Source organism: Mesocricetus auratus, unplaced genomic scaffold (genome assembly GCF_017639785.1).
Source record: "Mesocricetus auratus isolate SY011 unplaced genomic scaffold, BCM_Maur_2.0 Super-Scaffold_2245, whole genome shotgun sequence".
NCBI classification, from domain to species: domain Eukaryota; kingdom Metazoa; phylum Chordata; class Mammalia; order Rodentia; family Cricetidae; genus Mesocricetus; species Mesocricetus auratus.
Window position 1 is genome coordinate 2634674 of NW_024429180.1, and position 16361 is coordinate 2651034.

Genomic DNA, 16361 nt, shown 5'->3' on the forward strand with positions numbered 1-16361 from the left:
AGCCAGGCCCAAATCGCTTTGAATGAAGATCCGATAGGACCGTTGTGACACTGCTGGGGTCCTGTTGGCTTTGCCCATGACTTCTCAGACAGTTGAGTTCGGAGGGCTTTCACGACTCAGACGAGTATGTCAGTCAGTTCGTATAACGTGGCTGCCATCTCCATACAGCGTGGACAGTCAGACAAAACAGATAGTTTCTCCACAAAAAGCAGGGTGTGGTTGGCCTGCCCCACTCTGAGAAATGTCTCTAGGCCATCCCAGCTTTTCACAGAGGAGAAAAAAATCTGATGCATAATAATAATAATATTATAATAATAATAAAAACAAGTCGGAAGCCTCTGGCCAGCATTACTCAGGTCCACAGACCCACACATGTAACCAAAACTTAAAAAAAAAAAAACAATGCTTAAAGAATTAAAAAAACAAAAAACCTCTCAACCTGGCAGGCTCGTTCAGCGTTACATCCTGTGGACTCATCTAAGTAGGGGGAAAAAACAATCCATTCCAGCAAGCATTTATTGAGTTCCAGCTGCATGCCTGAGCTTAATGTGCCAGGCCTGCTCATTAAGTCCACAAGGGAGGTGTTTTGCCCCTCTTAACTAGGTATTTTCGCCCTTCCGCTTTAAAATTAGCTTTCGGCCAGGGTTTTGGCTTTTTGGCGAGGTGGGTCGCAATTCCAATTTTTTCCCAAAACATCTCCAGAAACTTGATCTGGAAGAGGCCTGAGAAATCGCCCGCCACGCCCCTAATTATCAAGGTTACCAAGCCAGGTAGGTTCTGACCCGGGCAGGTAAGACGCGGTCCATCCGGGTGGCGGGCGTGGCTTGAGCAGCCGGGCCAATCAGTGGAGCCTCCCTGAAGACAGACTTTGGGCTGGAGAACCCGCCCATACCAAAGCCACGGAGCATGCGCCGTAGGCGGAGCGCAAAGGCTCGGGCTCTACCCACGGTCTCCCCACCTGGCTGGGGTTAGGCTGTGCGCCCAGGCTTTAGCAGGCGCACTGGGGGAAGGCGGGAAGGCTGCGAGGGACGGGTTCCTCTCGGAGGCACGCGTCAGCAGCCACGGCCCCGGGGTTCCCAGGCTCGGCCCCCGGGGTGCAGACGGATGGCGGTGCCGCTGAGTCACACCAGCGCCTTGCAGCCCGCCGGGGTCCAGGGTGACGCAGCACGCGGGCCGAGGTCTGCGTGGGGTCCAAGCCTGTCCCGATCGATGCTGCCACTTCCACCCCGGCCGGCCCGGCGTCTGGGGACACGAAGGCGGACCCGGATCCGCCCTGCCACGTTCTCCAGGGAGAGGACTCGTGTGTTCTTCTCCGTGCTACATACATAAATGCCCCGCTCCAGGGCATCACGGTGGATGCCCCCGCTCCAGGGCATCACGGCACCACCGAGCCCGGACCCTCGAGGGCTCCGTGAGGTCTCCACAGTTGTCTTCGGGGGACCTGCCTGCAAGCTCCCAGGGTCCGTGCGCTCAGGGCCTGGTCCCGTGTCCCTGGTGCCCCCGCCCGCCTCACGCCCCGCCCGCCTCACGCCCCGCCCACCGGACACCCCGCCCCTAGGAGGCGGCCGCTCGCCGAGGTTGGTGGCATGGGGGAGCCGCAGCGGGCGCCGCACGCAAGACCGTCCCGAGCGAGCCCGGGCGCCGCCGCAGGCGCAGGATCCCGAGGAGGACACCTCGGGGCGTGACGCGGCACAGAGGGCGTGGCCCGGGCTGCTGCGCCTGGCGACCCGGCGGGGACCCGGGTTCGCGTGCCGGAGGCGCACCTGGAGGCGGCTCGACCGGGCCGGACCGCGCGCTCCGGGGCCCGTGGCGGCGGCGGCGGCCGGAGGATGGCGCAGCAGCCGCTCCCCGCAGCGGCGACGACGGCGGCGGAGACTCGGAAGTTCACCCGGGCGCTGAGCAAGCCGGGCACGGCGGCGGAGCTGCGGCAGAGCGTGTCGGAGGTGGTGCGCGGCTCGGTGCTCCTGGTGAGCCAGGGCGCGCAGGTGGCGGGCGGGCGGGCGGGCGGGCCCGGCTGGTGCTCGGGTGAAGCCGGAGCAGAGAGGGCAAAGAGAGGGATGGGCCGGCCGGGAGAGCTCGGGGTAGGGGTAGGATGGGGTGGCGGGGGGGTGCGCAACTTCCAGAGTCCGAGCTCGCCGGTTCGCCCTCCCTTCCTCCCTCCCAGGACGGTTCCTCTCCTCCTGGGAAATTTCCGCCCTCTGTCCCCTTCCCTGCCCCCACGTTACCTGTCCTCTGCCAATGGGGAGTTGCTGTGTCCTCCACCCCGTTGTCGGTGTTCTGGGGTGGGGGAGGCTTGGCAGGTACCCCTGCCCGTCAGCGTGTACCATGAGGTGGGGGTCTTCCCGCCCAGCCGGGGGGGGGGGGGGGGTCCAGCGTGGAGCCGCTCGTGCGCGCGCGGATGTTTTGGGTGGGCAGGTCTCTCTGCCCAGGGTGGTGAGCTACTTACGTCCGTTTAAGGGGTGGGTGGGTTTGCTCATTTTCATCCTCCCTACAAATTGCTTTTGAAGTCTGGGGATTTGAGGCTAGCAGAGCAAGGCAAACCAAGATGAGCCTATTCTTGGCAGCAACTCTTGGGAGAAGAGGCCTCTGGGTGTGAGGAAGGTGAAGCTTTTTAAAATCAACTTTTCCACAGCCAGGGCCGGCCCTGCTGTATTTGGAAAAGAGGGCACCGCTCAGATCGCTGGGCTGGTGCCGGGAGAGCAGCAGTCTGGGCTGGAGGGAGCTCCTCGGGGCAGCTGGAAACTTTTAGCAGCTCTTGGCGCTTTTGTTTTCTTGAGGGGAACTTGTTTGTGGGTGTGTGTTTGTTGGAACATGTGAGGAGATGGGCCTTGAAAGTAATCGTCTGTGGCCTTTGTGGTGCCGTGTGTGGGACTGCCAGGGGGCATTGTTTACGACACAGGGCAGATGCTTCGGGTTAGTGGCAGATCGATGCCCCTCCTGGGCAGACAGGATTGCCTGAATGATGTTGGTAGAGGTTGGTGTTGATTTCCACAACCCAGTCTGCTCAGTTGGAGTTTTCCGTCCTTTGACAGCCCTGCTAACTCACCCTGGATCTTTCAGACTTCAATGCGATCTTCAGTAGACAGGGTTTTTTATTTTTCCCCACTTGCATAGAAGTTGATCAGTTGAACGCTAGAGCAGATGCTGGGAACGGAAGAAACGGGCATCTCTGTGATAACCCTTGCTAACTTCTGTAGCTGGAGCACTGTCGCTTGCTAGCTTCCTGGAGTCGCCCGAGAGGGTATGTCAAGGAGCAAACCGTCCGCCTCAGTGGTCCCACTCCCTGAAGAGAAGTTACCAGTGTTACAAGCCATCTAGGGAGGACAGAGATGACAGCATAGGGGCGCAGGACCACTAATCAATCACCCATGCGCTGCAGTCTTCGGCCATCTGTGTCCTGTGTGGCATGTGTCCCCATGTGTGACACGGGTACTGCTGCCTTGTTCTAACGACACCTTCAGTCGTATGCATTTTCCTTGGGACACTCTCAAGCGTAGACAGCCAGACACCGTGCTGGTGCCCCAGCTCCTAATCTTGTCTGCCTGTCTGTCTGTGGCCACTTGTCTGATGAAACCTGTAATGAAATAATTACAAAATACGAGGAAGCAGGTGAGCTAGCTTCGGTGCAGGGAAGGGTCCTCATCTGGATGTGGGATGCAGTGCAGGGGAGGAGCCCGGGAGAGCTGTCAGGATACTAAAAATGACCCATAAATATCGCCTTCCACCCTCTCCCTCTTGCTGCTCTTACCTCTGCCAGGAAGTCACACCAGGTGCACCTGTCACATAAATTCCGGCCCATCTCCAGCCTATGAGGACCCAAGGCGATCCGACTCTTTCAGGAGGCCAAGCAGCAGCCACGCCGCGGTCCACCCGTGCACGGGTAGATGGAGGTATCGGTCGGCTCTGCCTTTGGTGACTTGGGTTAGTGCTGGCCCGATCCCCAGAGCGTACCAAATGCCCAGCGCGTGCTTTTCACCAGCTGACTCATAAAGCAGCCCAGTCACCGGCTCTCCCGGGCCTCACCGATGGGTGGTGAAGCAGTTCAGTGAGTGCTTGAGAGAGGCTGCAACGACAAGAGCTTGGAAGTAGGAGGGGACTCAGATCTGAGGGTTCTTCTCAACCACCTTGTAGTAATTTGAGGAGCCTGAGGGTAAACTATACAAAAATTGGGGCCACGGTGGCAAACCTTTGTTTCGTCATTCGGATTAAATAATTACCAAGATTTTTTTTTTGCCAAATTTGACTTATATGCACCTCTCCTTCCCTCCCTTCTGGGTGATTGTGAGTCTCAGGCCATGTAACACATCTCACCTCCGTATATCTAGAGTTTATTTTTAGAAACTAGGAATAGCCTCTTAAATGACTGTAATGCTTTTTTATGACACCAATAATCTCATGCTTTTCAAGTTTCTTGGGTTAATAAAAAAGCCCATGTGATTGTTTTTTAAAAGATTCACAAAAGTTTTTTTTTTGCAAGCCTTTAGGAATATGCTTAGCTAACTCATGAGCTGTAGAATTATTTATATTGGAGAGAGGCTCCCACGAGGGTAGGGCGCTAGTTTTAAATCCTTGACGCTTAGCAGTTCAGAGCATGGGTTGTATTTCTAGCTCTGTCCCTTACCAGCTGTGCTTTCTTAGGTGTGCAACTTAATCCTTCACAGGCCTCAGTTTCCTTATCTGCAGAATGGGCGTAGTATTTAGAGCTGCTGCGAAGGGCGAACAGGTGGGGTTAAAGTTCTCAGTGCTGGCGAGTATTCTTGCAGCTGCTTACATCCGCTTGGTTTGTTGCTCTTTCTCTGGACCTGGGGGCCCTTGCTCTGTATCGGGTTGGACTAGGTTGTGAGCAATGCTGGTGACTTTCCTAAGTGTAGGAAAAGTCATCTTTGATTCTTGGTTACGACTGGGACTCTTCACAAACGCAGCATTCGCCTCCTGCGATTTAGACTAGTCCAGAGGGCCGAGAGCCCCAGGCATAAAACGTGTGCTTACCTGGCAGCAATACCAGAGCCCCAGTCCCGTCTCAGGGTCAAGTTGCTTTTGAAATTCCTGAGGGAACTTGAACCCGGTACTGTCAGCCGTGTGAAAGACGGCGTCTTAACGGCCCCGTTCCGAGAGAATATGCCACCACATATTCCTTGAAAGATTTGTGTGCCATGGCGCTCTGGCTGGGTTTGCAGACGGCCTTACACGTAGGTTTTGACATGCAAGTCATCTGGCTGCCTGTCCCTACGTCCTTACTGATCTTATCTCAGTGCGTTCTGCTTCAAACTCTCCTTGGATGTCAAGCCCTTGCCAAGGATACCATTCCACACCCCGCTGAGATACAGCAATGTGGAATGAAGTGACCCAGGTCAGGTCACCCCCGGCTCTTTTGTGTCACCAGAGATGGGGAGGCAGGCCCGAGGCGTGGGGAGATGATATCCTTGCACTCTGTGCTTGAGGCCTCCCTCGCCCATCCAGTGTTGTTATCTAAGGTAACCCGAGACCCTAGTTAGCGATGTTCTTTGAAATCCTCAGATAAGGCAAAACCTCATTTTGGCTATAACTTTAAAGCAGATATGTTGGTACCCTGACAACTGAACTGGCCTGAGCTCTCCCTCTGTGTCTGTCTTTCTCCACCCTCTGGGGAGAGTCCTAACAAACAGAAGTGTCCCAAAATACAGGAAGCAGGGTGGAGGCCCATCTCCAGCTAGAAGATAATCAACAGCAGGTTCCAGTTCTGAAGTTCCTGGGGCGTTGGGATGTTAGGGGCAGTCTGTCCGTGAGTAATGCCCCGAATTCGGATGAATGGGGAGGAAAGAATTTGTGAAGCTGTTACCCACATTCTAGATGTTTATTCCGGGGGCCCGGGCACTGCTGGATGCCAAGAAGATGCCGCAACAGCGGTTCTTCGTCTGGTTAGAGCACACGTCCTGAAGGGGCAGACACCGCAGTCACCTACGGCAAGACAGATGACAGCACGCAGGAACACTATTGACACCAGGTTAGATGTGTGGTTCAGAGGCTGCCATGCTGATCCATATCCGTAACCCAGCTCAGGAGGCTGAGGCAGGGGAAGCTTCATGAGTTAGACGCTAGCCCGGGCTACAGAAACGAGAGCCCGTCTCAAAAATCTGCACCAAAAGATTTTTAAGAAAATGTGTGCAGTTGAAAGCATGGCTGTGTACACCTTCAGTTCCAGGACTGTTGAGGCAGAAGCTTCAAGGCGGGGTTTAAATGCGTTCCGCCAGACCCAAGATAAATGATGAATAGGTGTTTTATTGGGGAAGAACTTACACAGATAGGAGTAAATAATGTCTGTGGCCTTCCTGCTCCAGAAGATGCAGTCACTGCCCTTCTGATGTTCTCCGCAACCCAAGAGAGTGCTCCTGTTCTCCTCTACCTTAAAAGGGTCGTGTCTGCACCTGAAACCATGCCCAAAGGGTGTGACCGCTACTATAAGGTCACTGGCAAGGCAACATGCCACTACAGAAGCTCCAGAAAACCAGGGACCACATAGTAAGAACTGTAAAACAACCAAGAGCTCCCCAAACCAGGCACACAGAGTTATTAGTAAACGTGAACTTTTATCATCACAGTGTCGGAAAGAATCAGACCTTGATAACGCACATCTGGAGTCAGCATTTGCGTGGCACATACGATGCTCTCTGGTGCTTGTGAGAACTTCAGATCATCCCCATAAGTGGAAGGGCTGGGTCTTGAACTTCTCACCCTCAGCTCTTAGCCACTCAACTGCTGCCTCCTCATCTTCCTGTGAAACTTGTGTTTTGCATCACAAGTGCCTTGTCCTCTGGTGCTATCTGTCAATATCTGTTGAGTTAGGCTAAAAAAAAAATCATGAGTGCTGTGAGAGTCTGTGTCCTATGAGCCCCGTAATTGGTTATCCAATACCAGTTGGACAGTCCTAACATCATGTCCATGTAAGAAACTCTTAAGTGGACTAAGCGTGTTAGTACATTTACGTATTGACGCACTTGTATATACGTGTAAGGATAATACCAGGATGTCTTGGATTTGAGAAGGGAGTAGGGGTGAGCACTGGGATGGTTTGGGTCAGGGAATGATGTAATTGTGCTTTAATTTAAAAATCGTATGACTCTTACACAAAGTTTTGAGAAGAAAAGCACCCCAGTAGGGATAAAAAGCAAAAGTCATCAATGAATAGGCAATTCCTCAAAGGAGGGACTGTAGTTAGCCACCTTAGAACAGAACAACAAAACACTTATTCTTGCTAATAAAAAAAAGAAATTAACCAAAACAAGATACCATCTCTGCCTGCTAGATTTGCTGATAGAGAAGACGGATTTGCAAGGATGGGGTGTGCCTTGGTTTGTACAACTAGTTTGCTCCACAGTTGCACGGTCCCTGTTCACACAGAATTTTGTGAGAACTGGAGTTTTATACCGTGATGGTTGTTGTAACCTCTTTGTACTTTGACACACACACACACACACACACACACACACACACACACACACCTTAGCATGCCCCTGTTCCATGGCCCAGTACTTAAAATTACAGACACTTCTGGCCAGACATGTGCACTGAGTATAGGGTTGCTCATTCAGGGCAGAAAGTATATGCAAACTGGGAAGGTCTCACAGCGGTGTAAATAAAACCCGGGCCACTTAAAAGGCTGCCAAGGCTTTGGGTTCGAAGAGAATGTCTGTACGAGATACCAGGGAAGGTGGTGGGTTAGTCTGAGGCTTTGGGCAAGGCTCTGTCTTGTGGAACACCCTTGCTTTGTTAACTAACCGGATGTAACTTGAAGAGCGCTGAGCCCTTCTGAGGGCCCAAAACTTAACATGTGGAAAGTGAGTGTGTTCACAGTACCGATCCCGAGTTTTGTGGATTAAATGAGCAAATCCTGTCAGAGACTCCAAGGACGTTGTCTGACACGCTACTAAGATTTAGTAAACTCGGGCGGCCGGAGCTAAAATCACGATTGAAGGAAGTAAAATCCAGGTTGGAGTATTTGTAAGTATGAACCAAGATGTGATTTTACAAAGCCCATGCAGTGAAATAAGGAACATTGGGAAGGATTTGAAGAGGAACTCTTTAGCCACAGTGTATGTTCATTCCAAAGAAACTCAGATTAAAACAACAACAACAAAACCCCCGTGATTTTGGGTGTTAAGCCATCGGATGTGATAGGGTTTCGTAAGAGGTTGAAGGGGTGCTCTAGGGTGACATCGTCCTCTCTAGCACTAATCTGTCTCTGTGGCGTCTGTGTTAGCCTTTGACGTGAACTCGACTGCAGCGTGGTAATGGTTCGTGTCTTTTGGATCCAGGACGATAGAAAGGACGTGTTGTGTCTTTTATTCCCCCGTGTCCTTCCCTGATCCTACAGTCTGTGGTTACTTTCACTGTCTTGAGATTGATTGGCGGGAGAGGTGACTGAGAACGGGCTGTGTGTGTGTGGTGTGTGGTAGGCGGCAGCATTTCCTATAGTCCCCCGCCCCCCAAGGCTGGTTAACCTCATTCCTGTTGTATAGTTGAGCGAGCGCCTGCCATTCTGCGTCACCTAGGGAAGAAGGAACGAGGTCCCTCAGACTGAACAAACTGGAGGAAGGAAAGGCTGAGATCCGGGAGTTAGTGGCGGCAGGCGGGTAGCCTCCCAGGCCCGTGGTGGCTCGTTCCTGGCTGTGGAGCCTTCCTTTGATCTTTGAAACCTGCTTTCTTCACTTCCTGGGTCTGCCCGTGTGGGGTGGACCTTAGTCCTCTCTCTGACCTCTTCCTCCCTGAGTTCCCCATCTTCACTCCGCCCCCTGCTGTTCCCTGCCCAGAGGGATGCCTACTCTAATCTCTCCCCTCATTGGGCTTTCATAAGCTTTAGCTCAGTGTGACTGGGTCGGTCCGGGCTCCTGGCTAAGCTCTCCTGGCACCTGTCCACGGCTCTCTTATCAGCGCTTGAGCTTGGCAGCGGTGAACCGAAAATTCTCACTTTTCACCTCCAACCAGAGTCCTTTTCACTTTCTGTCTTCGTTTGTTTTTATAGACAGAGTCTCACTCTGTAGTCCTGGCTGGCCTGGAACCCACTGTGTAGCTAAGGCTGGCCTCCAATTCACAGAGATCCGCCTGCCTCTGCTTCCTGAGTGCTGTGGGATTGAAGGCGTGCGCCACCACGACTGGCCATTTTTATATTTCCTAACGAGGAACGTTGTCTGATCACTGTTGACTCCCGAGTCTCTGCTGGGCTCGTCGGGGTCTGTCTCTCATGTCTGAGAACCCCAAATGTCAGTGCCTTAGTGCCGCAAGTTGTTCTCAACACACTTCCTCAACATTGAGGGTAGTTTGGGTTGCCCAGGTGATCTTGTCCCGTGACCTGGGTTGATGGAAACAGCCACCTCTTGAATGCATCATGAATCCTAGTGGAGAAAAAGGAGTGTGGCTCACCATGCCCATGTGTCTGATCAGCTAAAGGACCAGAGAGCAGTGAAGGGCAGCTCTTCAGTCATCCGCGGGTGTGTTTGGAGATAGTCTTGTAACTCGGTCGGGGCTAGCCTGATCCCAGGTTTCTGCCTTGTGGTGGATGATGACCTTGAACTCACGATCTTCCTGCTTCTGCTTCCCTCACGCCCCATTAAGGCAGGTACCGCCATACCCAGCAGCGGCAGGCCTTTCCGCTGGCCCGAGAGGGAGAACTCAGGTCTTTGGTAAGCCGTGTGCCCATGGTTGCTATAGCCTGGCAGCCCCTTCTCTCTGTGACCTGCCCTGCAGAGCTGGGGCCAGGGTCCCTCTTCTTCTCGGGCTCTGGGCTCGACTCTCACCTCATCCTGGAGCACCCCAAGTTTGGTGTTCCACCCCGTGCTTGCCGTGGCCGTTGGCGTCTACGTGCTCCTCAGGAGGCACCCCGCCTGACTGGGCTCCTAGCCGGTCGTCATGCCAGCTTCAGCAGGTTTTCGAGCTGCCTGGGATAGTAATTACCCCCTTGCCCCGTCCCTCTCAGCTGCCAGGCATGCCTCTCTTTCTCTGCATCTGCACCCCATCTGCCTGTCCCCCTCCTGGTCTCTCCTTTTCCTTTGTGCCCTTCAGCATGATTTATGCTTATTTTGTACACAAATTTAATAATCTGCCTTGCTGACTGTTGGTTTACTGTGTTTTCCCCAGGGCCCGGTATGCAGCAGAGTCTCAGTGTACGTACACACACACAGCAAACGTGTGTGTGTGTGTGTGTGTGTGTGTGTGTGTGTGTGTGTACAAATTTTATTTTACTTTTTTGGAGACAAGATCTTGCTCTGTAGCCCAGGCTTGGCCTGGCACCTACTGTAGTCTAGGCTGGCCCACAAGCTCACAGGTCACGCTCCTATCTCAGCCTCCTGAGTGCTGGGATTGTGGGCGTGAGCTACCGTGCCCTACAGTAGGTTTTTTTTCTCCCCTCAGTGAATAAGCAAATTCACTAAAGGTAATACACCTGCCAGCTTTTGTTTCCCCTCTCTTAGTTTCCCCAAGTCCTCTGGCCTCCTTCCTTGGGCTTGCTTTTCTGACAACAGGAGTTCACGACGCACACAGCGCGGTATTTGCTGGTTTCTTGTCGCCCCCTGTGGAAATGCTACCGCAGCCCTTGGTGTGTATCACAAGGTTGGGCCTGTGTGTTTAGAAAACGCAGGTCAGGTCGTCCCTCTTACCCGTGTTGCATTTTAATGCAGCCACACATTTCGAATACAAAGTGGGACTCATTTTCTTTTACCGTCTATTTGTTTTTCCCTAGACACCCGAGCGTGGCTTTCTGACTAGTTGTTTAGGGGCTCATTTTTCTACAGGTGGGGCAGAGGTCGAGGGCCACCAGTTAAAATCATTAGCCAGGTGTGCTGGTATATGCCTGACACCCACCTGTGAGGAAACGGAGGCAGGGGGATTGCTGCAGATCAAGGGCCACTTAACCCGTTGGCAATGCTGTTCATTTGCTAAGCAGCGGGTCCCACAGACCGGGAAGAAGTACCAGGACGGCGGTTGTGTCTCTTTTAAAGGTTGATTTGCTTGCTGCTCACCCTTTTTCCTGTTTGTGTGTATTTTTTAACCCTGTTTGTAGCTCGAACCCTCCGTGGATCCATGTTTGGACCCATAAGGGCACACATTAGATCCAGTCAGAGCTTTGTGTCGACATAGGGCAGGCAGACTTCCCTCCCTTCTCTCTCTCTCTCTCTCTCTCTCTCTCTCTCTCTCTCTCTCTCTCTTTTTTTTTTTTTTTTTGGTTTTTCGAGACAGGGTTTCTCTGTGGCTTTGGAGGCTGTCCTGGAACTCGCTTGGTAGTCCAGGCTGGTCTCGAACTCACAGACATCCGCCTGCCTCTGCCTCCCGAGTGCTGGGATTAAAGGCGTGTGCCACCAACGCCCGGCTCCCTCTCTTCTCTTTGTGGGCACGGGCGGATAAGCAAAGTTCAGACAGCGTGTGGGCAGCCACTGCTTCTCACTTACTGACTGCTAACCTGAAAATGAAAGCCCGGGCAAAGGCATTGAGCCACTTAGGGTCATATTTGACTCCCTTGGAGTTTATCCTGAAACTCTGTCCTCAGTTTGACACACCACATCTTCAGAAACTTTAAGAAGTCTGTGTGTATGAGTGTCTGCGCGTGCATAAGTGACGAGGTCAGAGGAATGCGCCCAGTCTCCCGGGACTTTATTTACAGCCAGTTGTAAGCCACTGCGTCTGTGCTGGGAACTGAACCCCGGGGGCCTCTGCAGGAGCAGTGAGTGCTCTTAACCGCTGAGCCATCTTTGCAGCCCCTAGAATAATTTTGTCTCGGCAGAAAGTGCATGTCCGGTCACGCGGGCATGGAAGTGTTCTAACGAAGGATTTTTACCGCGCTAAAAACAGGTTATGGCAGTCTGTGCGCACCAAACAGCTCGCCTGGAAGAAAAGCATAAGCCATGTTTTGTCCGTGACAACGCTGGGTGAGCTCGTGGATGAGATGGCAAAGTGATCTTTGCTGCACTCTGGATTCAGTGTCCGGGCTTTTTCTGCAGAGTGTGTTTGGTGGCCTTAGCTCCGTTTCCTGTTTTCTAGGGCAGGGTTCTTGCTCTGGGTGGCAGTAGGTAAGAATTGGGCTTGGGGGTCTCCCCGGTCAGCCCTCCATTTGCTATTTCCATTTCTTCATCCAGAGAATGGACATCCCAGCAGCACTGAACCCACAGGTCTTTGTGAAGGCTTGGGCAGCTGCGTAGTAAGCACTTAGCGTGTGAGCACTAGAGTAGGAGTTGGCACACACTGAGTGCCCACACAGGGCTGGTTGCTGCTGGTACTGAGGACAGGATAAAGGACGGCCCTGTCACCCTTAAGCATGCTGCCTGTGGAGAGCAGTACCTGATGCCCATTTATGATGTTGTAAAGGTGAAGCAGGAGATAGGAGTGCAGGTAGCCACCTCCGTGAACTCTCTAGGCGAGAAAGGAAATGCAGGGAAAAGGCAGGAAGGTGGCGTGTTCTTTGCACGTTTGAAGGTGGTCGGGTGTTGGACTCCCATGAGTTAATAAACAAGAAAGGCTGTGCATCTTAGTGCCTGTACGGGTGTGCGTGGTCACGTGTTCTTGAGGTGTGAGCGCCTGTACAGAATGCATGACCATGTGCTCCCAAGGTGTGAGTGCCTGTACAGGTGTGCCCAGCAATGTGTTCCCAAGGTATGAGTGCTTGTGCAGGTTTGGACAGTGATGTGTTTCCAAGGTGTGAGCGCCTGTACAGGTGTGCATGGCCATGCGCTCCAGACTTAAGGCCACATGTGCATTTCAGTAGCAAAATATTGTCAGCTGGGATTGGGGAGATTGCTCAGTTGGTGTGGTGGTTTGAGCTTATCTGGGCCAAATACAGTCATAGGGGATGGCACTATTTAGGAGGTGTGGCTTTGTTGGAGGAGGCGTGGCCTTGTTGGAGGGAGTATGTCACTGTGGAGGCGGGCTTTGAGGTCTCACGGTTTCAAGCCACACCCAGTGCCTCAGACCACTTCCTGTTGCCTGAAGATCAAGGTGTAGGACTCTGAGCTCCTTCCCCAGCACCACGTCTGCCTGCAACGCCTCGTCCCATCATGATGATAATGGACTAAACCTCTGGAACAATATGCCAACCCCAAACTAAGTGTCTTCCTTTGTAAGGCTTGCCATGGTCATGTGTCTTTCCACAGCAATGGAAGTGGTCACCATGCAAGCGCGGGAAACAGAGTGGTTGTGCGTGCTGCTGTCTGTCTGCTTGCAGTCTGTCCATTCGCTGGGGAGGAGGGGAATAGGACGATGTTTGTGGCTCCTTGGCCCAAAAAGCCTGTTTTAATTGCTTGGGTTTCAGGCCCCAGTGAGAAACCCTGCCTCAGAATAGAAGGTGGATGGGTCCTGTGGAATGACACCAGAGGTTGCTTCTGCCTTCTGCAATCACCTGTACACCCGTGAGAACACACATCATATGCAGGTATGCACGCACATATGCAGGTATGAACGCACATATGCAGGTATGCACGCACATACGCAGGTATACACACACATACGTAGGTATGCACGCACATACGCAGGTATGCACGCACATACGCAGGTATGCACGCACGCACGCACGCATCCCCCCACAGCCTCTGTCAAACAGCCAAGAACCTTGAAGTCCCTGCTTTTATAAAAGAGGCTCATGTGAAGCCATGAAATTTTTTGTTTGATAGCTTTATAATGTCGACTGCCTCCCCTTCTGCTCCCCTCCCCCCCAAAAACCAAACTCCAAATTCATCTTGCCTGAGTCTCTGGAATTTCTAGACGATTTAAATTTTCTGGGGGGTTTTGTGTTTGTTTTGTTTTTAGTGGGGAAACTGAAGGCCAGGGAAAGGAAGTGACATATTTACAGATACTGCTTGTATCTGTATATTTTTAGATGTATTCCTCCAGCCCCCTTTTTTTGAGATAGTCTCACACTGTAGCTTAGGCTGGCCTTCAACCCGCTGTCTAGCTCAGGTGGGCCTCCATCTGGAGACAGCCCCTCTGCCTCAGGCTCCTGGGTGCTGGGATTACAGACATGAGCCTCTATGCCCGGCCAAGGTACCATTTCAAATCACAGTTTTGTGAGAGCTCCTCAGTGCTGAACTTTGAGCCCTCTGGAAAGTACCACGAATTCTCTGGGCTGATAGAAGTGTGTGGCGTTCAGATGAGAGCTGACTGTTTGGAGATGGAGGGTCACTTACAGGTTAACTGGTCTAGCTTCCTGATTTTACGGGCAGATGAGAGGTCCATCATGGGTAAGAGATGGTCTGTGGTCATAGCTAGTGTTAGAGGCCTGAACAGAGTCTGCTTTATCGACTCCTGGCCCATCGGATTTTCCCCTGACGGCAGGAAATAATGGCTTTGACGTTGTCTGTTTTCATCTCAAGCAACTACAGGCCGTACTAATCAGATCACGGCAGAGTGTGAGGCATCTGTTTGCACTCCAAATCTCCTCCTCCTGTGCGTGCTTTCATGGTCCAGGGCCAGATCGAAGGTGGAATTGGCATTCATGAGTCTCTAAGTCCAGAGAAGAGGGGTTTTACTAGGATGAAGGAGACAGAAACAAAACGAACCATCACAAAATTCATACGTTGGAAATGGCATCAGTAACAGTTGAAGGACAGATGAGTTGATGTCTGGACGGAAGGTGTCAAACCGTTTTACGCGTAAACCAGTTAGGTTGAAATAGTTAATAGGTCCCTTTCTAAAGTTAAAGATTTTGTGTGTGTGTATATGTATATGTGTGTATAATCATGTATATGTGGTGTGTGTGTAATCATGTATATGTGGTGTGTGTATAATCATGTATATGTGGTGTGTGTGTAATCATGTATGTGTGGTGTGTGTAATGTGTATGTGGTGTGTGTGTGTAATCATTGGTGTGTGTGGTGTGTGTAATCATGTATGTGGTGTGTGTGTAATCATGTGTGGTGTGTATGGTGTGTGTAATCATGTATGTGGTGTGTGTGTAATCATGTATATGTGGTGTGTGTAATCATGTGTATGTGTGGTGTGTCTGTGTAATGATGTATATGTGTGGTGTGTGTAATCATGTATGTGGTGTGTGTGTAATCATGTATGTGGTGTGTGTGTAATCATGTGTATGTGGTGTGTGTGTAATCATGTATGTGGTGTGTGTGTAATCATGTATATGTGGTGTGTCTGTAATCATGTGTATGTGGTGTGTGTGTAATCATGTATGTGTGGTGTGTGTGTAATCATGTATGTGTGGTGTGTCTGTAATCATGTGTATGTGGTGTGTGTGTAATCATGTGTATGTGGTGTGTGTGTAGTCATGTATATGTGGTGTATGTGTAATCATGTGTATGTGGTGTGTGTGTAATCATGTATGTGGTGTGTGTGTAATCATGTATATGTGGTGTGTCTGTAATCATGTATGTGTGGTGTGTGTAATCATGTATGTGTGGTGTGTGTGTAATCATGTATGTGTGGTGTGTCTGTAATCATGTGTATGTGGTGTGTGTGTAATCATGTGTATGTGGTGTGTGTGTAGTCATGTATATGTGGTGTATGTGTAATCATGTATGTTTGGTGTGTCTGTAATCATGTATGTGGTGTGTGTAATCATGTGTATGTGGTGTGTCTGTGTAATCATGTGTATGTGGTGTGTGTGTAATCATGTGTATGTGGTGTGTGTGTAGTCATGTATATGTGGTGTGTGTGTAATCATGTATGTTTGGTGTCTGTGTAATCGTATGTGTCTGTGTAATCATGTGTGTGTGGTGTGTGTGTAATCATGTGTGTGTGGTATGTGTGTAACCATGTATGTGTGGTGTGTCTGTATAATCATGTATGTGGTGTGTGTAATCATGTATGTGCGGTGTGTATAATCGTGTGTGTGTGTATGTGTGTGTGTGTGTGTGTGTGTGTACATATGCCGAGCACACACAGAGGTCAGAGGACAGCTTCTGGGAGTTGCTTCTCTCCATCCACCATGCAGGTCCTGGGCATCAACTTCAGGTTGTAAGACTTGGAAGCAAGTGTCTTTACCCATTTGAACTCCCTGGACCAGATATTAAGTTTTAAAGGGACTTTATTGGTTTACCACTAACCACAGAGATTCCTGACTGCTGCTGATTTTCCCTGGAGGAGTTAATATACTAACTAGGTCGCCTGAATAAACATGCTGGTGTTGGGATTTCTGTGTGAGAGGTGGCCTGAGAGAGGAGGGTTTCCAGTGCTACTGTCTTTAGTTGCGAATCATCGCACTGGATATATCCCCTCTGTAGGCTCGAGTTTTAATGCCAGAGGAGGGTTTGAAGATAAGCATGCATGCTGTATGGTAGTAGAGTGGATGGGATGAGCCGCTTTGATAGGATGTTTTAGGGTTTCTGTCTCCGTGAAGAATCACCATAACCAAGTCTTGCAAAGGAAAACATTTAATTTAGGCTGGTTTACAG

General features: G+C 51.3%; 1 protein-coding gene across 5 annotated transcripts in view; it reads left to right on the top strand.

The window, feature by feature from the left end:
- Positions 1-1610: 1610 nt before the first annotated feature.
- Dock9 (dedicator of cytokinesis 9) overlaps positions 1611-16361 on the top strand; it is a 252776-nt gene continuing 238025 nt past the window's right edge. For 3 of the 5 annotated variants that reach the window (XM_040743566.1, XM_040743708.1, XM_040743779.1), the window contains exon 1: positions 1614-1967. In XM_040743566.1, coding sequence (XP_040599500.1) covers positions 1830-1967 — 138 coding nt within the window. In that variant the 5' untranslated portion in view covers positions 1614-1829. Of the gene's footprint in view, positions 1968-16361 lie in introns of all 5 variants that reach the window. The other 2 variants (XM_040743307.1, XM_040743434.1) reach the window with 2 other exon arrangements.